The 13,916-nt window shown below is 38.9% G+C and overlaps 1 protein-coding gene across 14 annotated transcripts in view; it reads right to left on the bottom strand.

Annotated features, from left to right (window-relative positions):
- Positions 1-13,916, bottom strand: part of LOC136678044 (calcium/calmodulin-dependent protein kinase type II subunit beta-like) — a 73,265-nt gene that overhangs the window by 25,736 nt on the left and 33,613 nt on the right. For 6 of the 14 annotated variants that reach the window (XM_066655819.1, XM_066655820.1, XM_066655824.1 and 3 more), the window contains exons 6-13: positions 13,125-13,197; positions 7,908-8,010; positions 6,973-7,056; positions 6,786-6,880; positions 4,007-4,129; positions 3,807-3,890; positions 3,660-3,702; positions 3,055-3,150 (exon numbers count right to left, since the gene is read on the bottom strand). In XM_066655819.1, coding sequence (XP_066511916.1) covers positions 3,055-3,150; positions 3,660-3,702; positions 3,807-3,890; positions 4,007-4,129; positions 6,786-6,880; positions 6,973-7,056; positions 7,908-8,010; positions 13,125-13,197 — 701 coding nt within the window. The remainder of the gene's footprint in view (positions 1-3,054; positions 3,151-3,659; positions 3,703-3,806; positions 3,891-4,006; positions 4,130-6,785; positions 6,881-6,972; positions 7,057-7,907; positions 8,011-13,124; positions 13,198-13,916) is intronic. The other 8 variants (XM_066655822.1, XM_066655829.1, XM_066655827.1 and 5 more) reach the window with 3 other exon arrangements.

Genomic DNA, 13,916 nt, shown 5'->3' with positions numbered 1-13,916 from the left:
CTTGTGACAGTATAATGAAGATACATGCGTTTACAAATCTGTTTCAAACCAAGTCTCATACACATCACACAATTACACACTGTACACTCATAGCCAGCTTGTGTTGGTATCTGCTGCAGCAATCCACTAGCAGAAGAGCAGACTTCAGATGAAGTCTAAGAAACTTGGTTTCCACTTTAAGGTTAAGGTGAAGATTGTCTTCACCTCATTCTACTGAGCCACAGGGTCCCAATGATAAGCCAAAGAGAACGAGAGACGTGATGATGACCACAGACCATGCTGAGACTAGACTTGGTAGTGGAGTCGCACCTTTTTTTCTTTTTTTTTTCTTTAATTACTGCACATGGTGCAGTTACAGTCATAGTGCAATTACTGCACTGGTGGCTTAATGCCATACAAAGGTCTATATCTGGTATGGAGGTGGGATCATGGTCCCATCTGTGAAAAAGAAAAGGCAGATCTACTAAGGGCAGTTTCCAACTTTAATTTGGCAGGTCAGAGAGGCCAGAGACAGGAAACGAACAGTGATCCCTCAAGTGAAATCTTAACTTGTGCTCTATGGAGAGAGAGGGGTAAGATCCTTACCTTGGCATAAGCAGAGAGGGCAAGAACAAGAGAAAAGGAGGACAGCAGAGATAATTTAACAAAAAAATAAATAAATAAAAAATCATCAGCAAACTGAGCCTTACTCTTTAAGACTTGGCTCTAAATGCTCTAAAGGACACATTGATGTCAAAACTGACATGTCCTGTCCTCAAGATGAACTGAAAATGGAAAGAAGCTACCTACATCAGTAATTACTAATGGGAAACTGCAGGGAACAACTCTTCTTCTAAAGAAATTATAAAAAATTGGAGTTTCTAGTTTAAAATGCTGTGCTGAGCTGACAGTGCTGTCATAGTTTATTTTCTAATCGTAGGCAGATTAGAAAAAACAGTGAAATTCATGTCATGCTAACATTAGCCTTATTACACACACACACACAAAATAAATAGTCATTATAAAATTTCTTTCCGAGTTGCCCACAACAAATTCCCATTCATTTCAAAGGGATTCACAGATATATATATATATATTTTTTTTTATAAAGCGTGCCAAACTGGCGGAGCATGTTTAAGTCAGTTATGATAAACTATGGAAAAAGAGAACCACACAAAATAAATAAATAAAAAAACAAACAAACAACCCCACACACCAACACTTTTGTTGTGAGTAGGCCTACTTCTCAAAATAAATCAGTAAATGCAAACTCTAGTGTGTTTTAGAGATTCTCCATACTCCATTTTCTTGTTTTCACGTGGCCATGGAGAGGTATCTGTGCTGAAGCTACAGTCGAGCCTTAGGGAGCAGGGCTGAAGAGAGGCTAACCAAGAGAGGCAGCGTGGCATGAATATTTGATTGCAGGCGTGTGGAGAAAGCATCAAATATGAAGCGCAGCCTTTACACCAAGCCACAGCCACCACTCCAGCTGAGGGCACCAGCTCTCCTCTCAGCATTTCCAAACAAGGGCTCTTCAATGTGCTCAGTCTAACAGGATTTCACCGTTTACCATGGCCACACATTTAAATATTTGATTGCAGGTGTATGTAGGCCGCATCAAATACGAAGCTTAGCATTTTGCAGAAAGCAACAGCCACCACTACACTCAAATGAGAAGTTGCTTTTTCAAACTGCCTGGTTCCGTTTTAATTGGATATTCGAACATGTTTCAAATGATCAAATGGGGCTTTTCACACTAAAACATGCTCAGGCCTTGCATCCTAATAAGGCTCATTCAGTCATGTGCAATTTTTTTTGACCACTCCTGGTCAGATTACATTTTCTGTTGATTTACTAAGTGGCAATAAGGTAAAACATACTCTATATTGAACAAAGATTTCTAAAAATGCAGATTTTCTATTCATATATTCTTGGTTACACAGCTTGAAAACAAAGCATAAGATAACAAAACGGACCATCACTTAACCACAAACATAATATATGTATGTTTTCTTCCCCCAATATAGAGAATTCAGTAAATTAAAAATTGCAGACCTGTGTCCTCTGAAGAGGATATCTGCTTATTTTCATTCAAATCATCAATAAAAAAAAAATGTAATTTGACAGGGGCAAACCTGACCATATGTACAAATATCAGTGTCAGTGGTAACACCTACCAACACCACAGTCTAAAGTTGGTCCAAAAAATGGTATATTCCAAGGTAGCCTGTGCACCAGAAACATGCACAAGTTGCAATATATCAACCCACCCCTAACCCACCCCTGGTTAGTGAACATGCGTTAGTCCAGTCGCCCATGCAGCATTCTGTACAGCAGCAGGCAGCCTGTTTCATTCCCACTTTTAGGGTGAACTCCACAATCTCAAACAAATACAGAGGGACAGGAAAGAGAAAAGAGAGAACAAGGCTAAACATTAAAAGAATGATGGTTACTGGACAGACAGGTGAAACTGGAACAAAGATACACATGAAAAAGATGATTTTGGAATGGAGACTGATGAAGAGAGATGACGAGACATGTAATAAAGATGGTTGCTCAGCAGTACTTCAATAAGATGGGGAGTATAACTCCGTTGACAATTACAGCTGACAGAGAATGACACCAATGAGCTGCTGGATGGGACAACAGAGGAGGTGAAGCTGAAATGAAGGGAGAGAAACTGAAAAGTGCAGCGTAAGACAAACAAAGGGGTGAAGTGAGACACAGGAAGAAGAGGGAGGTAAAGATGAGTAATTGTGAGTGGCACATGCTTTTAGCCCCATGCAGTGTGGGAAATGATAAATGTGGTTGAGAACGCAAACAACATACACTGGAAAAGAAAGGATAGGAGTATGGAAAATCATATCAGATAAAGGTAACTAAAGAGGGCAGTACTAAGACCAGAGGTGGGTGAATACACAGATAGAGGAAAAAGAAACAGTCAAGATAAGGGAAAAAAGTTAAACAGGGGAAAGTTAAGGAGAGGATGGAGCAGGGTGGAATAAAAGAAAAGGGGAGAGTTTGTGAAAAAGAGGACAGGGGGAGGAGAAAATGCCCCCCAGGGGGCTCTGCTACCTTGTTCCACCAGCCCTGCCGTGGTGCCTGCTGCTGCAGCAACAGCAGCAGCGGCGGCACTGACCGAGGCCGGAGCCGTGGTCTGCCTGCTACCCACTGATACAAAGGCACAAACGCACACAAAGTGAGAGAGAGGGAAACAGAAAGAGAGAGAGAGAGCACAAGGAGGAGAAAATTGTTTATTAGTCTAAGATCGTAGATGAAAAGAGGCTCTAACTGCTTTTCTTAGGGAGACCATGTCAAAATGATCCCCATTGAACTAAGTGGCAAACCTGTCATATCAGATGTTCATTTCTAAAGCTCAAGAGAACATCACACAGAATGAGTGTCAAACACAAACATATTCCTTGAAAACTGACACACAACAGTACCACATAAGGACAAGGAGGGACCAAGAGAAGTAAACAACAACTCCTTAAACTGTGTCCAATGGTGTATCAAATACGTCTGTCAGGATTAATAAAAAAAATAAAAAATAATAACACACACACACACAGACAGACTGGGGATCTTGACACATCGCCAAAAAAAAAAACAGGACAGCCCACTGGGATCTGGAAGATTAACATAAAGCAGACTGTGCTAACATGGTCTAACACACTTACCAGAAAAATTCCGTGACACTAGCATTGTAGTCAGGATAGCTCCCTGCAAAGAAACAGAGGAACTAAGGATAAAGGGGAAAAAGAAAGAAAGAAAAAAAAACCCAGAATGCCAGACAAAACATTAAGGGATTAATATGAGACATGCACCTTAAGTTTCCTCCTGGCATTGAACTTCTTCAGACACTCTACTGTCTCTTGTCTGTGCATCATGGAGGCCACTGTAGAGCGTTGCTATGGAGGGAGTAATAAAAAAAAAGAATTCTAAGATAACTGTGAGTATGAAGTTTTTGTGGGAGTACATATATTAAAGTAGAGATAACGTGTCACTTTTGTCCATGTGTACTTACGCAGACCCATGGGTGTTTGAGGGCCTCTTGTGCAGTAATTCTCTTAGCTGGGTTAATGGTCAACATCTGGTTGATGAGGTTTTTGGCTTCTGGAGTGACTGTGTCCCACTCTGGAGATGGAAACTACCACAAACAACAAAGAATTACCAAATGCACACCCAATGCTCCGTGAATTAAAAAAGTACAAAATTAAGCACAACCAGTTCTGACATCACTTTGCCCAAAACTGACCAGACCATATTATCATCAGGGTTTAAGTCCTAAACTTACCCAAGCTTTCCATATGCTTCCTATAAACCTACCCAAAAAGGTACATTACCCAAATTGCCAATTGTATAATCCCAAAGCTTTATTTCTTATGATAAAATAGAAATGGTATATTCAAAACAAATTAAATATGAGCATTCTTTTTTGCAGGTCAACTGTCAGATTGTGAATCAATTCATGTTTTTATGACCCATGTATCCATTTTCTCATAGGTGTGGGCGTAGTGGACCTTGGTGCCAAAACCTTACTGAGACTGGGTCTCTCCAGAATGGCAGGTTAAAATGTCTTAAGGTAATGAAAGTAAGGAAAGAATAAAAGGAAGCAGAGTACTTGAAATTATTTATCAGGCCAAAGTGCGAGGCAGGCAATGAATGCTTGAACATGAAATTTGAACTGATATATATTTGGGAAACAACATACATACCCAGCTGAACCTCATGGGACATAACCTCCCCTTGTCAGCTTTAGAGAAATATTTTAAGCTATAGCTTTTTCAAGATGTGATTTTATATCTCTGCAGTTAAACAATGCTCTGATGTGACAATGCCATTTGTGCAGATACTCTTCTCACATGGAAGACTTGGAAGTTGTGTTGTTTTGGCTTCATGTGGAGACAGGATTAAGCCTTAGAATATCCCTCTGCCCTTGTGATAGGGGAGCAGCAACATTGCTTGAATTACTAAGCTGCCACCTACTACCTTAGTCTACCTCATCTTTTTCTCAGAGCAGAACTACTGAGTTCCTATCACTGGATGAGGTAAACTCACTTGCCATGGACTTGGATCAGACCCATCATGATCGTCGATCAAAACCTACTCATGGTACTACAACTGGATTCTACCAATGACAACTGTGTTTGCATTAAAACAGCTACCGACCATAGCAGAATCTGACTATTTGATCAAGAGGGCATCTCTGGTCAATGTGTTGTTTTTCCTGAAGAATATCTTCCATTTCAACCTACACTGTCTGGGCACTGTACAGAGGCACAGATGATGCTTTTACATTTTCTGTTCCAAAGAATTTTGCTCCTTGCTTTTCTACAAGTCACATCAAAGAGTCTGCTTAAATCTGCTGTCATGGAGATGGATTCTGGAACTCCTTGATGCAGACCTTCCAGCATTAGGTTATACTGCCTGAAATGGTGAAAGGCTCAGGACTATTGAGGCTTTTTCAACAGCAGTTTTGCTGCTAGCTACTGAAACAGGCACCTGAAAATTATTATTGTTAGCGGTCAGGTCAAGGCCTGAAACCCTCTCTACAATAGTTGACTTGAGCTTTGCCAAGACAACAAAGGCTGTCCTACAGAACGCTTAAGGTCAATTCAGTTCATAGACCACATCTCCAGACTCATTATGCCCTTATTCACCTCCACATAGTAAAGCGTTGCCTCTTTCCCAGCATCATGCTGGGATGTTGCCTGGTATGCCTCATGCTCCTATGCGTACTACCCAGAATGACATCAGTTTCACTGCTCTTGGCTTTGGGCCTGTTGCAACTACATCAGTTCCAAATGTGGCTGGATAGATTCCATCTACAGTCAGTAAAAAAGAAACACTGCATGATGACATTTACATTTCAACATATGGCAACTATAGTATCTTAAAAATTAAATGCACTTTTCAATGTGCCTCTCGGCCTGCTCCTCTCACAACAATGATCACCACCGATGAATTTTCAACAGACCTCAGGAATGTTTGGCACTAGCTTGGCATCAGTGAGAAGTAGCAAACATCACTGATACAACAGCACAAACATTGTGTGTTCCTCATAGAACATTAACCCTAGGGCTTTAGAGTACATCACAATTTCTGGGAATCCACAGTCAGTCACAGCACGATGCTCAAATTTCGTTGCTTGTGTTACTCAGAATGGTGCAATTTCAAAGTGCCTTCAACAATACCATTGATCAAAATTAGCTGCTGTTTTCTTTATACAACCAGAGAAAGTGTCGCTTCTTAGAAACATTATAAAACTTGCAGAATCAGTATACAACTTATTGAATGCCCTTGTATATTAAACATATCTGCTGTAAGGCTCCTGTTATCTCCAAATCTATTTCATCCCCTTATTTAGCTAGCATTTGGGACCTTTACTTCACATCAGATACATACTATGTTTTGATATGTTGCATCTCCACTGCGTTCTGTGGTAGTTATGAATATATCAGTGACTTTTAGAGGAAGTCAACCATGTGTGAGGTATGAGTAGGATACTGATTACCTCCCACTAGGTATAAAATATTTATCCTCTCCCTAAACAGTGACACAGCCTGTCTATGGGAAAAATGACATGAAGGAATAAGTACAGAATGAAAATGTACACTTGAGCATAGAGGAGAAAGAATGATGGAGAGAAAAGTATAAGACAGAGGGAGGATTTGACTAATGTGTTAAGGAAGGAACTTAAGATGTGAGGGGGGAAAGATGACAAGCAAAGTATTGAGGGAAATAAAGAAGACACATAAGAAAGAGCTCAAGAGATAGAGAAAGGGAAAAGGACTATAACTCACATCGTAAGCTCCAGCTTTAATCTGCTGGTAGAGTTTGTGCTGGTCTTCATCCCAGAATGGAGGATAACCAACCAGCAGAATGTAGAGAATCACACCTGACACACACAGACACAAAGTACTGACTTTCTCTTGCGTTTGTACGAGTATGTCGCTCTTTTAGGAGTGTATGTGTGTGTGCTTTATTTACCACAGGCCCAGATGTCTACAGGTTTTCCATATGCCTCCTTCCTCAAAACCTCAGGGGACAGATACCCTGGTGTCCCTGCAAAACCTGCATAAAACAGAAACATAGTTATAATAATACTCTGCCATTATAAATGTTTAGAATACATAGTCAAAGTGATAAAACATATTCTGTGGACTACGTAAACAGTGGTTCTTATAAATAAAGCTAGGAGTTGTGTGTTAAAGATTGCTTTCATAGTAGCATATAGCCTTTCCTTTAAGGCCTTGACTGGAAACAGCTGAAATTGGGGAAAACAAGGTGGGGCACAATCTACAGCATAATGAATTTTATAAATAACTATCCGAGCAAGATCAACATTTTTATAAACAAACTACAAATCTCTGCTACTTAAAAAGTATATTGTTACTAGAACTCAACATTTATGAGCAATTCCATTAAAATTGAGCACAAATCACTTACTCTGCAGTCAGGATAGGATAGGTACATAATATAGGCCTACAATGGAGGGGCCATGCAAATATGGCAAATTTTATTTTCACCACATAAGCACAATAAACATTTTACAAATCATGAAGAGATGAACCCAGCTGTGCTAAACTTCAATATGAACATTGCTCTGTATACAATTGAAAGGAAGATGATCAAAACTGTATACTGCAATTGTCCTGATATACAAGACTGAAAAGTATTAGAATTATAATATAAAACAGGTCTTGAGGGAGAATTAATGCCTGAGTGCTCTTTGTTTTAGCTGTTTTTCTTTTAACCTACATAAAAACAACAACAATACTTTTTTTTTTTTTTTTTAAATGTCCTAACAGGGAAAGATGAAGGGCATGCAGCAATTAACTGAATGAAAAACTAGTAAGTCTAGTACTCTTAAATGTGAAATGTATAAAACATGATACTACTGTGGTTCTACTGCTGTTACATACCAAACCATGCCTGCTGATCTCCCTGCACCTCGATGGCCAAACCAAAATCAGCCAGTTTCACGGCGGCATTCTTACACTTGCTGGCCAGGAGCAGGTTCTCTGGCTGGATGAGGAGCAGGCAGGACATTACTACTTCCACAAAAACACAGCATGCACACAAACATATACACTTACAGAAATATTAAACAAAGTGCCAGGCACACTGTACATGCAAACGAACACACACATATTGCTCACAGCTATATGTACAAATGCAAAACACATACACAACCACATCCCACATCTTCATTATATTAAATTTGTTAAGACAAACATACCAGCACCAACCCTGGCAAGTTAACATCATGCATTTTTATAAGACCAAACTTAGTTTCAGCAAGATAAATATATAGGTAATTACACTTCATTAAACACAAAGGAAATTACTGAAGTACTAAATCTATAGGTTTGATTTCATCAAAACAGTCTCATTTCACCCAACTGCCATCCTGAAACCCAGACTGAAGAAAATCAAGGGTAATCAAACATAATGATAATAATACAATAGGGCAAACTGCAGATAACATTCACAGGTAAATCAGACTATGTGCTTTTCCAAAGAAAGGAGCCAATCTTGCCAAATACATGAACTTATTTAGCCTAGTAAATGTTTCTCATTGTTACAGATCATCAAAAGCAGGATCAACAAATATCTAAAATAAAAACCAAATAGCTAATCTGTATATATTTTTGTCTTCTTGTAATGTTATATAATGAATTTTAAAACTGAGACCTATTTTTTTTTTATCATAACATAACATCTTTATAAAATAATTAAGATTTTCTTTCTACTGATTCTGCTTTTACTATTCAATATTTCAAGAATTTTCCCCCCTCAGCCTAAACTGTGATTTCAAGATGGCAGTACAGTGAAAAGGAGTGTGATAAATATATCAGTTACTAAATAAATTGCACGTATTTCATGTCTAATCATTGTGCAAAAGTAACAGTTGATATTAACTTGGGAAAACGCAGGGAAAAATCATAAAACAAATACTACCCAAATAATACAATTTCACCAACTCTCTTTAAAAACGTTGGAAGTGTATTTCAAGAACAAAAAGATTTGCTTAAGCTCACATTACAAATATCTGTGTGCTCCTGCCAGATGACCCAGATTAACTAGCCTCATTACTCTCTGTCACTAACAGATACTAATAATGTGCTATACCCCATAGGACTTCCTATTATTCTGAATACACACACACACACACACACACTATCATATAACTAACAAAGACGTTATAGAGCTCTAACAAAACAAAGCACACAAGCCCTTTAGCAAAGACAGCGACAGCACTGCAGTTTGAATATGGCACATACATCTCTTTCCTGCATTGCAGGGGTTTGTGACACTGCAATCAACCTTCATCTATCTCTCACTCTTGTACACTGTTCATAGGCACTAGAGAATGTTCTACATCACTATGCAAGGTGAACAAATTACTGCAGAAATGTGCAGATATTCAGCGGTGAAATATATTACATATGTAACCTTTTCCTTTTACCAGACTTCTCCCAAATGTAGGACACAAACAGAATTCCACCTGCTCCTTACTTGTGAATCACTGACACTGTTCACATATAACCTTCCATTGACTGTAATTCAGTGTGTGACATCACTACGATTCAAGTCACTTCTAACATCTACTGATATCACTATAACCCCATTCACTTCAGGCTACCATGGACTCTGTAGTTCCTTATATGAAAACACATCGAACACACCTGTTCAGTTCTAATATCCACAGACTCTGTAACTTGGTTTATGACATTCTATCCATCTGGTCATTCAGAAATTTCTTTTGAGGCAACTGAATGACGGTGTTTTGTTTCCCGGCAATAACACAATGCCTCATTTGTAGTGGTCTGGAGCGTATGTGCTTATGTTTCTAACAAAAGGAAGCATGAGCATCTAGGATTTTTAGCCTGATTGCAATTATTTAAGCCAATTGCTGAAATTTCAGCAATTATTTTCCACAGTTGTTAGCTTTAATATGTTCAGGTCACACGTTGGGTTTGTTTTTTCACTGTTTTTCATAAAGAGAGTTTATGAGCCAGATCAGGACGATTTAAGCTTGTACATTAATAGTGACTGCACTATTTCCATGTTCACTTAAATCTTACGTCGACTCTGTCAATCTCTCTGTGACGTCACTACTATTCCAAACCCTGAAATCAAGATTCGCTAGCCTGTTCTTCCTTTACTCACCCGGGTGTAGTCATATCTCAAGGTTAATAATCAGTCTCATTTCTGAGAGAAACTTGCCAACACTGCAGAGTGCCAGAACGCAGAGAGATAATTTAAGTCTTAAAGCTAGATTGTGGGAGGAATTTTGATGAATAGCATAGCTTTAAAAAAGCTCCTTCTTTACAATGTGTAGTTTCTGCACTAACCTGCACCACTACCCAATTTCCTTTCACACCTACATGTACAAGACACACACAACAAAAGACACAAACACGCACACAGGAACAGCTTGTGGCAAAAAGACCATCGACTGCACTCAAAACACACACAAGTTCACAACCTGCTGAGCTGCCTGAGTTGATTTAAGTGGGTTAAGGTTGCCTTGACTGAGATTAGTTCAGAAAGGTCTATTACGCTCTGTATGTGTTTTTGTGCGTGTGTGTAAGAAAAGGGAAAAAGGTCCTGCTGTGGGCTGAGAGAGCTCTCCATGGGGGTTAATATGCTACTGCGAGTGCATGTGTGTGTGTATGGTTCAGAGGGCTCTCAGTCCTGTACAGACTGCTGCATTCCTGCTCTGGAAGAGTGGGAATTATAGACCTCCATTCAAAAGGGCACACCAATTTAGGCAGATGTCAATATGGTGGTTCTACACACAGGAGACCCCGCTGACCTACTAAACAATAACACAGCACATGTCAACTTCATGTGTTTCTGTTAGGGATGAACCAACATGGATTTTATGGGTAAATAATTATAAGCAATATTTAACCCTTTGTTCTGGCCAGTATCTCGTAATTTTTTTAAGATTCACGCTGGGGGAAAAAAGTCAACAAAACTGTTATATCAAGTAATGGGTTATATTTATCTGATGTATTCCCACTTTTAAAACAATTAGAATAATAAACAACTAACAAAACCTTTAGCTCTCCAACAAACACCTTGAACTGCAGTTCAAAAGAGGTCTTTTTCAATTTTGACTGGGGAAGATGGCAATTATTAGAAAATGTTCCATCAAAAGGGGGTCTTCCTAGTCTATATAAAGGAAAAAACACAATCTAAAGAGTACTGTGGAAGCAACAGATGAAGTTATATATTTTTTAAATTTTCCTTCGGCAGCAGTTCTTAATGCTATTAACCACTGAAGTGTTATACAATGAAAAATATTATTGTACAAACGTTTTTTGCATCCCGAACAAACTTAAAGAAATATGTTTTGAGAAATTTAAACAGGTAACAATCGGACAAATGTGGAACAAGGCCACACAAACAAACTCACTAAAGACAGGACAAAAATACCCCCTTTCACACATGAACGGTAATCCAGAACTATTCCGAACATTACCTGGAGAGCTGACAAATTTATCCCTAAAAGCTGTACCGGACTTTATATTGCCAGTCCCCCAGTACACATTCTGGGTAATGTCCAAGTGAGCCCATGTGAGAATAGAGCTGGTAAGATTCTGGAGAATTCAGTGAATTCATGCCGTGCCTGCTCAGACATCGCCCCATGCCTGAACCATGCAGAAGTTTTCCAGCTATGAGAACACGTCTCCGGCTGGTTGCTACGTGTGAAAGGGCAGCACTAATCATCTTCACATGAATTCCTAAAAATGTCCAGAGAATCCGGCTTGGACATTTTCAATAGTTCATGTGAAAAGGGCTAATTTACATCCCAGTAAAACATAAGGTCTTCCAAATGAGGTTTACTAATCTTCCAATACATGTCCTCTAGGCAGGATCCTAGTTTGCCTAAATCTACGGAACTTCGGATCAAAGTTACTTCACAACAAACTTCTCTAAATGACTCTTTCCAGAAACAGACTGGAAATAACTGTACCATTCACTCTAATCTGGCATTAAAAAGAAATAAGTATCCTAAGCATCATTAGGATTAGACCATTTACATACAACCCCAACACACTACCATGAATTTAAATGAAGAACAGACTAACTAACAAAAAAGGGGCATTTTCTAGAAAAACATTCAAATGTCAGCAAGGGTCTATGGTCACAGTGGTGCAATCTCTACACTGACTCCTTCTCAGCACTTGGTTTTACACTTCCATCAGAATGAAGAGAGGTTTGGGTTTTGAATGATGGATATAAATATATAAATTAATAAAAATTCACAAGCCACGAATACATTCTAAAAGTGAGTGCATAGGATACATTATGAAAGTATTTTGAACATATCCAAAAATCTGTAGATACATGCTCATACCAAATCCTTCAGAAACCATTCAAGGCTAATGCCGAATGTGTCTATTTCAACTATATTAATTTCACCATTATTGGGCTGTATTCGTATTATTACGATCTAGTCTTTGCTTTAATAGATTAAGTTTATTTGTTGAGTGTTGTTCTACCTTCCAGCTTCTATTCATCAGGAAAACCTTCCATGTATATGTTGGGACATTGCATCAAGATCTGATTGCACTGAGCAACAAGAAAATGCGTGTGGTCAGGTACTGATTGTAGATAATTAGTTCTCAATCACAAATTATACTCTAAATAATCACAAATATATTGAATGTAGTTCCACCAGTCCAAATAACACAGTTCCAGCGTTTCCCTGGGATGGAGACCTTGGTGTTTGCTCTTGAAGATACCCATCTATCTGCAATGCTTTTCTTTAGAGGTTATACAGTCAGAAAGTGCACAGATGAGACTCTGAGTCAGCAGTGGGTGTGTTTTTAAAGAGTGTCTGAATACTTTTGGACAAGTATTGTGTGGTCTACTCTTTACGAAGTCTTTTTTTCTTGGCTACGTATTTACAATTATTTAAAAAGTCTATACACCACAGCTGCTTTAGTCTTACCTTACAAGCTACATAAAACCTCCAAAATCTTTTGCTTAGTTCACAAAGTGATAGCTACATTTCTACTGCCCACATGACACATATCAGACACCTGTATAATCCCAAACAGAAACACATTCATACCCCACACACTGCTCAACAGATAAATGACATGACACCTGTCACTCACCTTCAGGTCTCGGTGCACCACGCCCATTTGATGGCAGTGAAGCACCGCCTCCAGGATCTGCTGGATGCAATGACTGCATGCAAACACCAGGGGGCGCATGTTAGTCTGAGCAGCGCTACAGTCCCGTGCACAGGCCAGGAGTGGGGTTGGGGTGGGATAAGGAGACTTGTGGCAGGAAAGAAATTGTGGGGGGTGGATGACATCTCTAAAGACATGAGTTCTTGCCTCCCCCTCCCCTCAATTAGAGCAAGAAACACATCAGTGGCAAAACCAGCTTCAGTAAGCACAAGTGTATTTTAGAGGACTTTTCAACCTTGACGCCTATTAGTGTAGTAATAGAAAATTACCTATGGTTCAGCAAGCACTGAGATTCTTTCAGGATCTGCTATGGTGCTATATATTTATAGTGATGAGCCCATATTTGTCTAAGGTTTGAAACTGCTCCAGTAAAAACTTACCACAGAGACTTTACTCACTGTCTTGTGCACTTGGAAAAAACCCTGTGACTAGTCAGTCAAAATAAATAAATAATATATTGTCGCTGTCCAATCAAAAACATGTATCTCCATTTCTGTCAATTTTTAGTTTACTACAACCATTCAAACGCAGCAGCTGTCATTAACATTGTGTGAAAATGTCATGAATGAACCAATAGAAATGCTCCAGAATTACTTCAAAAATATTTTTTTTTACACTCACCTTTACTTTCCATTGAAAGTTTGAAAGGTGGTTTGTTCCTTCTCCATTTTGGGAGATACATATTTTAACAGAAAGCTGCATTTTGCCAATGAT

The sequence above is a fragment of the Hoplias malabaricus genome, chromosome Y (genome assembly GCF_029633855.1).
Source record: "Hoplias malabaricus isolate fHopMal1 chromosome Y, fHopMal1.hap1, whole genome shotgun sequence".
Classification (NCBI taxonomy): domain Eukaryota; kingdom Metazoa; phylum Chordata; class Actinopteri; order Characiformes; family Erythrinidae; genus Hoplias; species Hoplias malabaricus.
The sequence above is the reverse complement of the archived record's forward strand: the minus strand, read 5'-3'. Positions and strand labels throughout refer to the sequence as shown.